At 55.1% G+C, this 14,815-nt stretch overlaps 2 protein-coding genes across 11 annotated transcripts in view; one reads left to right on the top strand and one right to left on the bottom strand.

The window, feature by feature from the left end:
* Positions 1–3,700, top strand: part of ENTREP2 (endosomal transmembrane epsin interactor 2) — a 475,240-nt gene extending 471,540 nt beyond the window's left edge. For 4 of the 5 annotated variants that reach the window (XM_086711379.1, XM_086711378.1, XM_086711377.1 and 1 more), the window contains one exon: positions 316–3,700. In XM_086711379.1, the coding sequence (XP_086567505.1) occupies positions 316–638 (323 nt within the window). In that variant the 3' untranslated portion in view covers positions 639–3,700. Of the gene's footprint in view, positions 1–289 lie in introns of all 5 variants that reach the window. The other variant, XM_086711380.1, reaches the window with a different exon arrangement.
* Positions 3,701–4,732: 1,032 nt separating this feature from the next.
* Positions 4,733–14,815, bottom strand: part of APBA2 (amyloid beta precursor protein binding family A member 2) — a 275,852-nt gene continuing 265,769 nt past the window's right edge. For all 6 annotated transcript variants that reach the window (XM_086711374.1, XM_086711372.1, XM_086711371.1 and 3 more), the window contains 3 exons: positions 13,825–13,944; positions 8,401–8,541; positions 4,733–6,008 (listed from right to left, as the gene is read on the bottom strand). In XM_086711374.1, the coding sequence (XP_086567500.1) occupies positions 5,937–6,008; positions 8,401–8,541; positions 13,825–13,944 (333 nt within the window). In that variant the 3' untranslated portion in view covers positions 4,733–5,936. The remainder of the gene's footprint in view (positions 6,009–8,400; positions 8,542–13,824; positions 13,945–14,815) is intronic.

The following is a 14,815-nucleotide window of genomic DNA, read 5'->3' as shown; positions in this document are numbered from 1 at the left end:
GATCCCTACCCTGCACCTGTCCTTCTCTCCCCGCCCACTTCCCATTTTGCTGTCCCATCCCCAGTCCTTCAGCTCCAGGGGGGCTGTGGGCCTTCTAGGTTAATAGCAGCTCAACTCAGGGCTGAGAAGGGCCAGGCCACACCAGGGATGAAGGGACACAGGACACTCCCAGGGCACCAGCCCAGGACCATGGAAATGCCACCAAAAAGCTTGTCTCAAATAGCCTTGTGTTTGCTTTGTAAAAAATTCATTTAACAGCTGCCTTCTGTTTTGTTTTGGTTGTTTTCAGATTTTATCTTTTCCCTTGATTTTTAGTTTCCCTATCTCATTCCTCCACGGCCTCCTGTGCTTGTCGGCACCGGCTCTCGCCACCTGGGCAGCTAGATCCCCAGAAAATGGACCACCGGTTAAAGCCAGAGGCCTTACAGACGGTCTTCAAAGAGCAGCCACACTCATTAATGGACGGCAAGGCCCATGCAGACACCAGGGTTTTGGTGGCTAAATTTTTGGAACACTCGAACTGTGCCCTCCCTCCCGAGGTACGGCATGTGGTGGGCACCTTTCACCCGGCTGTCACGTCCGATGAGCACCACGTGGACGAGGCCATCTTCAGTGCCAATGTTCTGGACCAGGTGTGAACCAGTCACAGGTCTTGACATGGACACAGACAGGCCTGGGCCAGAGTGTCCTTGCTGGAGTCCACTGTGCGTGCAGGGAGGGGCTGAAGCCCAGGAGTATCTCTGGGTGGCTCAGATGGGGAACTGCTGTCCCTCTCTTGCGGAGGATCCAGTCCATTGTTTTCTTGGGGATGACACTTCCTACCTATTCCAGTGATGCAGAAAAATGACTCTCGTGGCCATTGTGAACTCTTTGGGTTTTTATCAGGCATGTAGCACCTGGAACTGGAGACACTAAGCATCTTCAAAATCATGGCCATCAAAAAGCAAAATTCTCCCTCACTTCTGATTTAGTTGAGTGTTTAGTGGATAGAGGAGGACAAGTAATGAGACCATTTTCTTCTATGGTTTGTATCACTCGCTAGTCAACCCTTTATCATGTGCTGACTGGAAAGAAAATGGGTAATTCTAGGACGGATGGCAGCCAAGGCCCAGCTCTCTGCCCGCAGGAAGCAGGGCTGTTGTGGGAACAAATCATTATAGGGGGCCTCGGGCCACCTCCAGGCAGCAAGACGGTATGACAGGAAGCTTTCCTGGACGCGTTCCCCCCCACCCCCCGCCACCTCTGCCCCACCGTCACCTAGTCTCCTGGGCCTCCCCTCTCTACCCTCCCTCCATGGGGTGCCCTCCCCACTTCCCTCTCTGGCTCTCTGTCCATGGTCTCCTATTCTGTAGATACTTTTGGGGACCCCCTTTGGGGGTTTTCCCTGTGTCTGCCCTCCCCAGGATGGCCTGGATGGGTGAAGGTCTGGGGAAAGAGGCCTGTGTCCCAGGATCTGTGCACCTCTTGAGAAAGCAAGTCTCTGATGACCCAGAGCAGTCCCTTCCCAGCCAGGCAGTGGCCACATCTGCATTGGAGCTTGCAGGTTGTAAGTCATGTCTTTCTATAAAACACACACTGAGCTGGGGACGTGGGGCAGGCAGGCCCAGCCTCTCTGCAATGGCAGCTTGGGCATCTCTGACTTTCTTGGTCCCCCTGCCCCTCATGTTCTGGCAACATTACCAGCTGCCACTTCTCAAAAATGACCCTGGAGCAGCACGGTCTTCAAGAACTTTCTGCGGCAGTGGGAATGCCTGTATCTGTGCCATCTACAACAGTGGCCACTAGCACCTGAGCTGTGGCTGCATTGAACAAGGCAGCCCAGAGCTGACATGTCTGAACCAAGAGCCCAAGGGCCTGGCATGTGGAGCACGGGGGGAGGACCTGACAACTGCCACTGCTGCTTGGTGTTCAGCAGTCTGGGGTCTGCGTGCTGTCCTCTGCCTTGCACCCCACTGTAGCCAATGTGCGGAGGGCACGTCCTTGTGATTGGAAGCTGGGGAGGGAGGGGCATGGAGGGTCTGCAGCCCAGACGCCTGGAGCCCCCAGGAACTGAGGTGTAGGAAGCCTGCAGGGACAGCTTCGAACACTCTGCTTTAGTGATGGTCTTGGCCATTGCCTCCCTCACCTCTGGGTGAGGCGAGAGAGCTGAAAAAATACCCATCAAGGCCTTTTGATGCCAACCGGAACATTTCCATCGGAAAACCCCAGAGATGAATTATGAGCACTTTATCCAGACTATAAAATGGGAAATCCCTTCTCTAATTTTTCTCAGCTGAGGGCTTTTGAAGTCCCTCAAAGCAAATCCCTTCACAGGTACAGTTAATTGATGGTTTTTCCAAATAGTCTCCCCTGAGCCTGCCAGCAAAGTGTCCATGGCTGTCGATGCCCTGGCCTCTGAATTCAGGGCATTTTCAGTGTCTCTGGGGTGGGGAGCCAGAGCCTAGCAAGCTGCAGGGGTTTCCACCTGCATGTGGGGGGCCCACACTTGAGCCTGGGGGCCTGCACACAGCAGTGTCCCTGGGCTGAGTCCTAAGCCTGCAGTCTGAGGCCAGCCCCTTTCCTTCCCACTCCCACCTCTGGGCTGGAGCTGGGGCATCAGTATTATGCAGCCATTGTGAGTGGCCACTGGGAGCCTGCCCTGCTGTTCTGTGGCTTTTGCTTCTCCTCCCTGCGGCGGGACACTGCTTTCTCCACCATCTGGGTCTCTTGCTGCAGCCTCTGTCTCCATGTGGGTACAAGTGGGCGCTCTGGCCCGAAGTCCAGAGGCCTGGACATTCTCAAGGACTCTGCCCTTCTCTCATCCTTTCATGCTCAGTTTTGCATTTGCTCTCATAGTAACTCTATCTTGCGATTGAGGAAACTGTACCCAATTTTATACCACTCAGCTAGAACCTTCTGCCCATTCGTTCAGGGCCCCAGCTGGCCCACATGGGCTCTGGCGGGGCCCTGGGTCCTGGCTTCCAGCAAAGGTCCCGGGAAGAGAGGAGTACCAGTTAGAGCCACCAGGAATGAGCCAGGAACCCTACTCGCCAGTTCCAGTACCCAAGACCCTGCTCTGCTCAGCGGCATGTGAGAGCCAAGAGCCCCAGCAGCAAGCGCCCCAAGCCCAGACCACATGGGTGCATGGCCAGGGGGAAAGCTGTTTTCCTTCCCTCGCTGGTGCACCCTCTCCTACCCCTCTTGTTAAAGCATCAGCAGGCCAGGGAAGAGCTTGACGGGCTGTGCCAGAAAGCTAAGGCATGGGACCCCCACCTGCAAAGGCCTGGGTCCTGGGCACTCTCCCTGCCTTTTCCCCACCACCCAAAGGAGGTCAGCTTGGTGTGGGGCCACAGCCTGTCCAGACACTGCCATTTGCCTGGGGGCCAAAAGAACACCGAGGTGGGGGAAGCTCTGGACCCCATCTCTGTGGCAAACAAGCAGGGACTCATCCTTCACAAGGACTTAGTCTCCTTCAGCTGGTGACAATGCAAATTAAATGCTTGTAACAAACCGTGTAACAGAAAGCTTATTTCAGATGGATGTGTTTCCCCTCCCCCCCTCAGCTGTATTGATTCACAGATGCTGCTATTAGGCAGAATTTATAGGAAATTGTTTTCAAGCCACAGGAGACCTGTTTGTACAACTTGAAGGTTGTATTTATTTAATGTACCTCAAGGTGTTTTCATAATGATCAGTGTTTTAATAAAAACTATTTCTGGCCTCTGTGTCTCTGGATCTAATTGGGACAGAGGCAGCCCATGTGTGCCTCTGAAGGATCTTGAGGAGGCAGCAAGGAGCGTGAGGCATCCGTGGCCGCCCGTGTCTCCCAATATCCTTCCAGAAAAGGGCAGGGGTGAGGGGGCAGAGGGCAGGTGACTGCACACATGTAGGTACCGCCAGTGCTGGCCCAGAGCTGCCCCTCCGTCTGTGCATGTGACATCCGAGGGTTCCAGGAGGAATGCATGCCACTGGCTCAGAGATCTCTTTCAATCTGAACTTTTTATGTGTATCATTTGGTGGGACCCCCACCCCCCGTGTCATCTGCCCACAGATTTCCTCTCCAGAGTCTGTTCCCCTGCCTTGTCTTGGACAACACAACCACATACCCCTGGCTCTCCTGAGCTGACGCCCTTTGCCTCCAGCTCCAAGGGCATGGGCCATTTCTGGCTAGATGTGAAGAGCCTCATCAGTAGCTCACAGCATGGAGAGCAGATCGCTTGTCAGCAGAGAGAGGTGGGTCCTACCAGGCCAGGTTCCCCAGATCAACAGGGGAACACCCATCACCAGGCCTTCTGACCAAAGCCTATGTTGACCCCTGCCTCCCCATGCCAGGGGACAGGCCACAAAAGACCCTAGAGGTAAGCAGACACCACTGGGATGTGTGGTCCATACACACATGGACTCACAACTCACCTCTTCTGGAGATCACTGAAATTTAAACCAAGAGAAGCAAAAGGTTTCTCTCCCTTATTAAATTAGCAGCCCGTGTCCTCCCTGGGATGGGATGGGCCGGCAGACCTGGTGACCTGTCTCCGTCACTGACCCTGTAGTCACTGCACGGCCAGCCCGGACTGACACCTGGTGCCTGGAGCATCTACCTCTCCAACCTCACTGGAAAGGGCCCCCGGAGGCCCCGGCCTGGAAGGGGATGCCGTCAGCACATGGCACCGTTGTAGAGCCGTGCTGTGAGGTGTTGAGGTTGAGGGAAGCTGGGCATCCATTTCTCAGTTGACAAACCAGCCACGCACACAGCTTTTTTATTATGACTTCAGTTTATTAGTGATATTAGCGAGTCTTCCTAAGGTCGGCTGCATGCAACACACAGGTCACTCCTTGAATACAGTAATCCTAAAGCTTTAGTTACTGCATGGTAAGGCTTCTTAAGTCACAGTGTATTCTTCAAGGCCTGGGCCAAAAAAAGAGACTTCCAGACAAAATGACGTCGGTTAACATTGACCTCGAAGGAACTGAACTAGACTACGTTTCACCGTATTTACACACGCTGTAATACTTCTCGCGGTGATGCCTGGCTCGCCCAGTGATCTGCGCTCACCACTGGCTGCCCCTGAAATGGCAGAGATTCCCAGGGTGGTTTTGGTTTTGGGGGGTGGGGGAGGGAGCTCGTGTGTGAATGCGTGTGTGTAGACAGAGATTTTTAAATAGAGGGCAGAAGCTGTGCCCCCCGTCCCTGGGAGAAGGAGCCAGTGTGTCCTGGCAGGTGGGGTCTGGGGGGGAAGGGGTGGCCTCGAGGGGAGGACAGGAGCGGCAGGCGTGGCGACCGGTCATCTGAAAACCCTGGAGTCTGAAGAATGGCTTGTCAAAGTCAAAACCGTGAGATTATCTAAATAAATATGGAGTTTCTGTGTTGTAGCCATCATCTTTTATTTAACTCAGGAACGTCTCCCTCCTCTTTAAATACAATCACATGTTCCCAGACGTCACAAGTCACACCCCGAGAGCCGGCCGCAGCGGCAGAATCGGCCCATTCAGGGCTGTTCAGGACTGTCAGGGTGCCCTCCCCCGAGGCACCCCGGGCCCCCAGACGGGGGGGGGGGGCAGAAGGGACGGTCACTGGCCCCCCAGAGCTTGCTGTCCTCGCGGGGCCCCTCCAGGGCCGTGTCCGCAAGCGCCCACGTCCGCTCTCCACGGCTTCAGGGAGGAAAGACACACTCCACACCACACAGAGCTACAGACAAACACCCTTGTCCGTCGCAGTGAGGAAACGGGTCAGAATGCGGCAAAACACTTGACTGTTCTACACAGATTGGTTCCTGTGACTCTCCTTGGATGAAAAGATACCCCTTTTTGTCCAAAAAAAAAAAAAGTGGGTCGTGAGGGCACACCCTTCAGAGAAGCCAGTGTCCTTGGGTGGGCTGTGGGGTCAGGGGTCAAGTCCTGGGTCCAGCCTTCCAGCTCCTCTGAACCCAGGTGGGCTGGGCGGTGCAGGCTGGGTGGGCCTAGATGTACAACGGGGTCTCCTGGCCCGTGAGGAGCCTGAACATGGCCGCAGGCATGGTCTTCATGTGGATCTGTCAATGAGAGACAGGGGCTGAACAGACTCTCGCTGCTCCCGGCTCTCTCCTCCCCTTGAAGGCCTCTCTCCTCCCCCTGATGCAATCAAGTGAGAGCAAACACTCCAGGAACTGGCTGGCTGCAGAAACCCCCTGAGGGTTTTCTGTGCAAAGTACCAGCTTTCAGAGTGCAGGCAAAATGACGTCGTCAATGAAGGTTTAGAAAGCATTTCCTGACACTGTATACTCTTACTGGACCTCCCCATCCGGGTCTTCAGAGGGTTTCACACAAGCTCAAGTGCTAGTTTTTTCTGCAGCTCAAGCTGACAGCAGAGGGGCAAAAAATCAGATTTTTAATTGTGACTATGATTTGCCCACTCAGCTGGAGGCAGGCTGGGGGGTTCCCAGGCCTCTGAAGCCCTTCCCACGCAGCCAGGGAAAAGTGAGGGTTCAGGGGTCTGAGAATATATGGAGGAGGGCCAAGGACCTCGGGCCCCTCCATCCTTTGGGGTTCAGTTAGCAAATGAGCCTTTGGGGGCCTGGCCTCCCTCCCTGGATCCAAGGGGACCTGGGGGGCACAAGCAAGGCACAAGATGGCCTCCCAGGGAGACTGCCCTTGTGGGGCACATTCCCCCAAATCCTGTGAGGGCACTGGGAAGAAGAATGAGACCAGTGGATGCACAGAAAAGGTGGTTTCTGCTCCAGCAGGGCCAGCCCAGGGCTGTGCCAGGCTCAGGCCTTGGGGCTCTGGGAGGTGTGGCTGGCACGGGTGCCACTGGCTTCACTCTCCTGGGTGCCCAGCAAGAAGTGACCTAGGGCAGGGGGGCATGGCGCATGGTGTGGCCTTCCCGGGGGCCGCCCTTCCTCAAGCAACCAGGTCTCAGGCCCTTGGGTGACCAACCCAGAGAAGCCAGTTGTGCAGATGGCTTTTACAGTGTTACCTGCCCCCTGCCTGTCCCTGCCCCCAGGATATGTTTGATCAATTTAGATTTTAGTGCATCCACCACGCCCAGCATGGCTTTTTCCACCAGAAGAATATTCTGTGTAATTCCTCAATCTGAAACCCACCCCAAACCTCAAGTCTTGTTATCGAGGAACTAATTTTCCAAATGTGCTCAGGGATGGTGGAAAACACAGGCAGATACTTCAGTCTCCTAGCCACACCCTTGGCCGCTTTTGTGCCTCTTTGAATATCAATTCATCTCAGGTCTGAAGAGCTGAAAACATTTCTCCTTCACTCCACTGGCTTCTTCATAGGTGTTGAGGCTGATCGCCCCAGCGGGGTGGCCATTTCAAACATCAGATTTTCCTTCCTGGGAAGCCCTTTGTAAAAAAGGACACTAATGGTGCCAACCTGGCCCCCTCTCCCTTTTGAGAGCCAGCTATCAGCCACCATCAATCTATGGGAAAATAGGATTCCTCCCCCAGCCTGGTAGTTTCACAAAAAACCGAGCAGACCTCAGGAATTGTGGTCAGAAACCCCCTCAGAAACAGCATCCACCCAGGGACTAAGCTTTACCCCCAGTGGCTACCAAAATGGAAGCCGCACTCTTCCCCACATGGCCACAGAGCCTGAGAGGCCCAACAGCCCTCAGAATTAAATGCAAACTCCCACCCAGCACGGGCCCCTTTGCAACAGACCCCTCTTCCGACCCACCAGACACACTCGTGCTGGGTGAGGCCTCCTTCCATTTCACATACTCTGAGCACCTTACTTCTCACCCCAAATTACCCTGTTCACCTGTGAACTCCTTGAGGAAAACTGTGCCCCTCTCCTCCTACCCCCGTCTACCTCAGGCTGGCATTGCTCTGATGCCAGAAAGAAGTAGAAGAGGAGGAAGGTTAAAGCCAGAGAAGCAGGAAAGGGTGCATCAGCCACGGCTGGCCTGCTCTGTGGATGGGAAGACGGCAGGAAGCAGGCGGAGCAGTGACCCCACTTCCGGGGTGGCCAGAACCTCGTGCCCTGGAAGGGCAGGGGTCCTGCAGAAGGAAGAGCTCCCAGACTGAGCATGCACATCCAGTTCTAGAAAAGGCATCAGCCACCTTTGCCCTCCTGTTGGCTGCACAAACAGAGTGAACAGCCAAATGCAGCCGTTCAGCCTCGTCACAGGTACTCCCTGGGTGAGAGGCCCAGCCCAGCAGCTCAGTGGGTGCCCAGGGCTCCCTAGAGAGGGGGTGGGTCACACAGGTCAAGGTGGAAGCACATGACTAGCACAGACACGCTCCAAGATTCCAGCAAGGATGGCTCTCCTAAGAAGGCAGGTATTCCTGAGGGGCGGGGGGAACCAGTGGCTTTCCTGAGCACCTCACATACCCCACTTGGGGCACAGATGTCAGTCATGGAAATGTAGGGCCCAGATGGCCTTGGACTCAGGTTCTGACTCCAGCAAAGTGACAGGCATGGCCTTACCTCTCCAACTGAGTTAGAAAGAGCCTGGACTATCTTCTCATGGGCTGTGGCCACCACACTCTGCCCGTTGATCTCAATGATGCGGTGGCCGACTCGGACGCCTCCTCGCTCTGCGATGCCCCCTCTCATGAGGCTGCAGATCTAAGCAGACACGCAACAGGTCAGCATGCAAGTCCTCACCATGCCCACAAGGAGCTCACTGCTGTCCCCAAACACGGAAGCAGGGAAATTAATCACGCAGAAAAAGAAACCCACAGGACAACTGCTTATGTATGCAATCTGCTGACTCACCAACGGGCACATTTATGATTTGGAATAGGCTAAAAACAATAAAGTCAACAGCTTGGCCTGTGGGAGACCCTTGCAGGCCCTCAGATTCCCTACAGTGGCTCTGCCCCCTCAGCCATCCCAGAGCCTCTATTCCTGGGTCAGGGGAGTGTAGAGTACTGGTAGTGTGTGCAGTTGAAGCACATCCTACAAGATTCTCCACCAGCCACACTCTGCTCCTCTCTGAACTGAAGAAATCACTGTTCCCACCTCAAGAGGAGGTGATGAATTCACGAGCCAACAAACAGAGCTGGGGGAAATGATGAGGGCCCTAAGTTTTGTGAAATCCACCCACTTGGGGATTCCCTAAAGATGGTGGCATCAGAAAGGCGGATGCCCGCCCAGACAATGCAGAGAGGGCAGCAGGTCCCAGATGGGAGCTGCTGGCTCAGGGAGAGGACACGCTCTCATCAGAGAGCTGCACCCTGATGGCTTCACAGGAGCAGTGCCCAAGTCCTAGAGATGCGGAGGCAGGCGAGGGCAGAGAGGACTCCAGGTGCCTCTCCACCACACTTTCCAAGGACCCAACGCAGGGGTCCAACAGCAGGGACCCTGGAGCTGAGGCTTTCTGAGAGTCTGCTGGCCACTGGAGGTCTCTCCTGCCTAACCCACCCTGGCACCTGACCACAGGCACTGCGGCTGGCACTGCCTAGACCCCGGCTGCCCCTTCCTCAGCATTATCTCAGAAGCCCTGGAAGGCTGCACCCCACCACCCGTGCTGGAGACTGAGCCAGGCAGCAGAGGCCTAGGCTGCCAGAACCCTGTCCCCAGAGTGCCCAGGGGCCACCCACGTCATCTAAAGGCCTCACAGAATTCACGGTGGCCCTTTATCCTCATGGTCTGCTTTCCTTAATCAGGAAACACTACCAAAACAGCTTTCATCTCATTGAGGATTTTGTGACATTTTGGGGCATCTTTAGACTTGAAAAGGCAGGGAACCCCAACCCAGAGTCAGGAAGGGTCATTCTGGTCAGCACCCTAAGAGGTCAAGGGCCAACCTGCCAGCAGGAGGCATAACCACAGGTGGTGGAAGATGCAGGGGGACAGCCAAGCCCTTCTTCCTGACTCACTGTTCTTTTCATTCCATAGCAAGGCTCTACATGACCCAAGACTCTCCTCTATGCCTTGTGGTACACACCCCCTGCCCTCATCCCAAGGACCCCTGCCTTTGTTAGGCCAACTCCTCATCCAATCCCTTGCCAGACCTGCTCATTCAGCTGGGCCCTCTGATTTCCAAGGTTGCTGGGGGGATGACCATCCCCTTAAACAGGACAGCTCTCCCCCACTTGCCTGCCTCCCCTTCCCTCCCTTAGGACCTGGCATGGCAACTTTTTAAGGCCACCATAGGCTTACAAGGCCACTGACCACAGGCTGGCCCTGGCACCACATGCAAGATTCCCATCTGTCATTTGTTTTGTGGATCATGTCTTGTCACTAATGCCACAGGCCTTTCTAAACCAACTTAAAAAGTGGGTCCCTCCCAACCTTCAGGGTCCCTGTCTTTCTGGTAGAGGACATATATACAGACTGATGTCACAGTCCCAGGCCACCACTGCCCAGGCAACTGGACTCCTGCCCAGAGCTGGTCACAGTACTGGAACCTGAGCACTCGGTACAGTCCAGGCTCAACCGGGGGGTAGGCAGAAGGAGAGAAGCAGGGTGAGCCGTGGCCACCCATTTTCCAGAAACGGGGAGCTCCCTGCCTGACTGACTGCCCAAATTTTCCATACAAGAATTAAGGAGTAACTTCTATTCTTTTCTTCCCCCCTCCCAAATGATTTAAGGGCATTTTGTCCCCACTGTAACTGTTTCTCTGAAGATCCTGAAGAAGGTGCTTCGGGGTGACCTGGTTCACTTCCCAGCCTTACCAAGAAGCACCCAGTTTGTTCCCGGCCACAGCAGAGAAGGAGACACACCAGAGAAGGTGCAATCTTCAATCCCTGGTGGCAGCTTCCTCCATAGTCACGGAGATTCAGGACAGAAGGTGAAGAGGGAGGAGAAAACAGCTCTGTACCCTCAGAGGGAGTTGCCGGGAGGATGGATCCCCACCCTGGCAGGTGACCCCGGCTGGAATCTGGGGGTCAGGCAGATGGAGAGGACAGAAGGGAGCAGGAAGTGTTGAGGAGAAGGCCATGTGCACACACAAGCACACACATGCACACACACACACTGGTCCCAGCCTTCCCAAACGAGGTGCCCACAGGAACCAGGGTGTGGGGCATTCCAAGTTCACGGGGTGCACTTCTGTGGGGGAGAAGGCTGGTGTCTCCCAGTGGGAGACATCTTGATTTCTTGAATGGTGGTGTGGAAAGAGAGAGGAAGGATCCGTTTAGAAACAGTGCTAAGTGGGTCATCCGTGGCCTGTCTGCAAACTAATGCACTGTATTCTGGGTGTAATGAAGCTGAAAATGGAAAAAGCACTTGTGCAAGACTAACTCAGATGTCAGCAAACTTTTCCAGAGGATTCAGGGGAACTTGGCTGCGTGGCACACCACTGTCAGCGGGCACAATGGTCCCTGCAGTCCTAGTCAGAGGAGAGACTGGCTGGCCCACCACCGAAGCCCTAATCAAGGCTTCAGGAGCACTTACATTGGTTACTAATGCCCTGGGCCCTAGATACAAACTTATTGGCCCCTGCACTGCTCGTAAATGGTGTCAAATCCAAGCACACGCTCCCCCTGACACCCTCCCACTGCATACAAGTGTCTGAAGGTGGGCAGTGGGAGTGTGGGTCTGCTCTTCCCAACAGCTGGCCTCAGGCCCAATCCCTGCTCTGCTCCAGCTGGGAGTGTGGAGGGCAAGTTACTTCACCTCCCTGTCCCTTAGTCCTCTGTGAAATGGTGACAGAAAATGCCATTCCCTAACCGGACCAGCCTTGCAGACACCAGCTCCACAGGGATGCCCTGTGGTTGTGGCTCCATTTCCTGGTTCCTAGAACTGACAGACAGATGGACTGACACCCCAGACAGATGGATCAGGGGGCCTCCGAGTACTGGCAACAATGAAACTAGATAGACTGGAAAAATGGAAGTCCTGCAGTCCCATGTTTAGAGCAGCATGAGTCACTACAGTCAAAAGGTGGAGGCAACCCAAACCCATCAATGTCCATTGATGGATGAGTGGAAGACCACATGGGGTCTATTCCTACAATGGAGTATCATTCAGTCCTAAAAAGGAATGAAATTCTGACACATGCTACGAGGTAGATGAACCCTGAGGACATTATGCTGGGGGTCAAATAGGCCAGTTGCAAAAGGGCAAGTGCTGTCTGATCCCACTTATTTCCATAAAGCACCTGGAGTATTCAAGTTCACAGAAGCAGAAGATAAAATGGTGGCTGCCAGAAGCCAGGGGCGGGGGGGGGGGCGCAGGAATGAGAAGTCAGTGTTTGGTGGGTGCAGAGTTCCACTTTTGCATGATGAAGAGCTCTTGAGATTGGCTGCCCAACAGTGTGAATGTACTGAGCACTTGAAAATGGGTAAGATTATAATCGAGGAGCTCCTGGGGGGCTCAGTTGCTTAAGCGTCCAACTCTTGATTTCAGCTCACGTCATGATCCTATGGTTCATGGGATCGAACCCCTCTAGGCTCTGTGCTAACAGGGCAGAGTGTGCTTGGGATTCTCTCCCTCCCTCTCTCTTTCTCTCTCAAAATAAATAAACAGTGTTTTAAAAGATGATAATCAATTTTATCACAATTAAAACAAAAAACAGATGTCCTAGGAGACAGCTGGGGCTAAAGAAAAGGGGGTGAGAGAGGCCGATTCTACGACATAATGTAGCTTCTTAGCCACATGGGCCTCTCATTCTGAAGGAAAGACAGGGTCACTAAGCTCCAGAAGGAGGCCAGAGCCCAGGCTAGCACGCCCCCAAACACACGTGTGCACACACGTACAAGCACACACATATGCACATACACATATGTGCACATGCACACTGACAGCTGTGCAGAGGACCCCTCCTTCTCACCTCTCATGGGACAGCACCGAGATTTACCGAGACGCCCCAGTGCTGGGACGTCCTTCAGCTAACTGCTTACCCTGCACATTAACCACTGCCACCTGGTGCAGGAAGTGCTTCTGTAGTGATCAAGGCAGGAAACCACAATGGGTCTGCGCAGGAGCTGACTGATGCCGGTCCCAAGCCAGGCATCCTGCCACCATCCACCCAGCTGTGGTTAGGTGCTGTGGAGGCTGAGGGACTCCCTGGTCACTGCTGGCCTGCTTGGAGGACACCAGATGCCTTGTGGCTACCCCAGGCCAGCTGGAGCCAGGTCTCCTGGTGGGGCTTGGTGAGGGGAGAAGGGCACATCTGAGAGCCTCACTGGCCCTGGGGACAGGAGGCTGGTGGTCATGAGAGAGGCGCCACCCAGGGGAGAGCTCCAGTACTGCAAGGCAGCAGGACACTACATGGAGGGAAAAGTTACCAGGCCAGGCCCCTGTGGGGAGGCTGGGTGAAGCCACTCCAACCTGAGCATGCTGTGAGGGGTAAAGGATAGCTCTCCTGTCCTCAGAGGAGGCCGAGGGTGCGGGAACTCTAAATCCAGAGCTTTGGCCTAAGGAACACGCAATGTTTGGGCAGACCAACACTCACTCAAGCCCAGAATCACCTCCTCCTGGAAACCCTCCTGCTTCCTCAGTGCCTGACATGGTGCAGACACCTCACGAATGGCTCTGGGTGGGTGAATGAACGAGCAAACGATTGAGTATCTGTTTGTTGAACACAGGGAGTCAGATGTTGCCATTGGCTGTATGTGTCCACACTGCAATGGGGAAAAAACTCCTGCCTCTCCTCCAAAGCAGGTGTTTGCTGAGAACAGCCATGACAGGGACAAGGATGCTTCACGTAGGGCCTGAGGACCCATTCCTAGGCCACACGTCAGCCCTCCCTCCCGGCTCAGGCCTGCCCTGGGAGCTGCTGAAAACTCCTGCCCTGTGTGGCCTGGCTGCTGGCCACTGTGCCCACCAGCCAGGGCCTGTCCCATCAGATGGGAGCAGTCCCAGGGACAGAGTGGGTAGAGAGCGGCCACCCCCCAGCCCCCTGAATCTGGGCCCACATGTGCACAACGAAGGTGGCCAAGGTGGAGAGGGCAGACTCACGATCCCATTCTGCACGCTGAAGCCCAGCTGGTACTTGAGGTCAGGCCGCTTGATGAGGACCGTGGTGACTGGCGGACAGCTGACGATGTTGAGTTTCACCTGCGTCTGGTTCTTTAGACCCTGCAGAGCGGGGAAGGGGTCATGAGGCAGCCTTAGATGCCACCTACCAGCACACTCTCACAGGCCTAGACAGAGGAGGAGTCGGCTGGCAGGGGGGTGGCCCTGGATCCGATGGGTCAGTCACCTCTCGGCCTCTACGTCCCTCTGTGCTACCTGTACATGGGGCCACTGGCTTTCCCACGCATGTGGGCCCTCTGACCCATGTGAAGACAAGCTACTCCTGGAGCCGGAGGCCAGGCCCTGAGAACCACTGTACACAACCGAAGAGACAGCACCAGGGTCACCCTCCGAGGACTGCGGGAGAGGGGCCCTCCCCACACTGCATGCAGAGGAGCACTTTCTGTCTGGAAGGACCATGGGGAAGCCTTCCTCCAGACAAAACTGCTGATGGGTCAGGAAGTGACAAGCTCAGTGAAAATCTGTAAGCCGGGGGATCTAGCATCCACACAGAGACTGGGCCAGCTGCAGCCAAGGGTGACCTCAGGCCCCAGAGAGGATGTACCCCAGGCCCCTATTGTGAGGTTAAATGTGGGGGTGAGGTGAGGATGGGGCGGGGGGCAGGCCTCAATGTGGCTGCAGTTTCAGCTTGTTCCTCTGGCCAGTCATGAGCCTTGGATGCTGCTCAGAGCTGCCTGGATATAGTGGGCACCCTGCTCCCTACACAGCCCCATCAGAGCCTGGGTGACCAGGTACCCCAGGAACTGCAGCCCTCGGAGAGAAGCTCCAGGCAGACAAAACCTCTGGTACTGCAGACTGAGGCCTTTCCTGTGTCTACCATCTGTCTTCCTAGGTGGTCACTCATCAGGCACATGCTCTGCTGGGCTGGCTTTGAGAGCCGGCTCATGGGATGCTCGGACCTTGAGAATGCCCT

The sequence above is a fragment of the Puma concolor genome, chromosome B3 (genome assembly GCF_028749965.1).
Source record: "Puma concolor isolate L17-30 chromosome B3, mPumCon1.1.hap2, whole genome shotgun sequence".
Lineage (NCBI taxonomy): Eukaryota > Metazoa > Chordata > Mammalia > Carnivora > Felidae > Puma > Puma concolor.
This window is presented reverse-complemented; position numbering and strand designations above follow the sequence as displayed.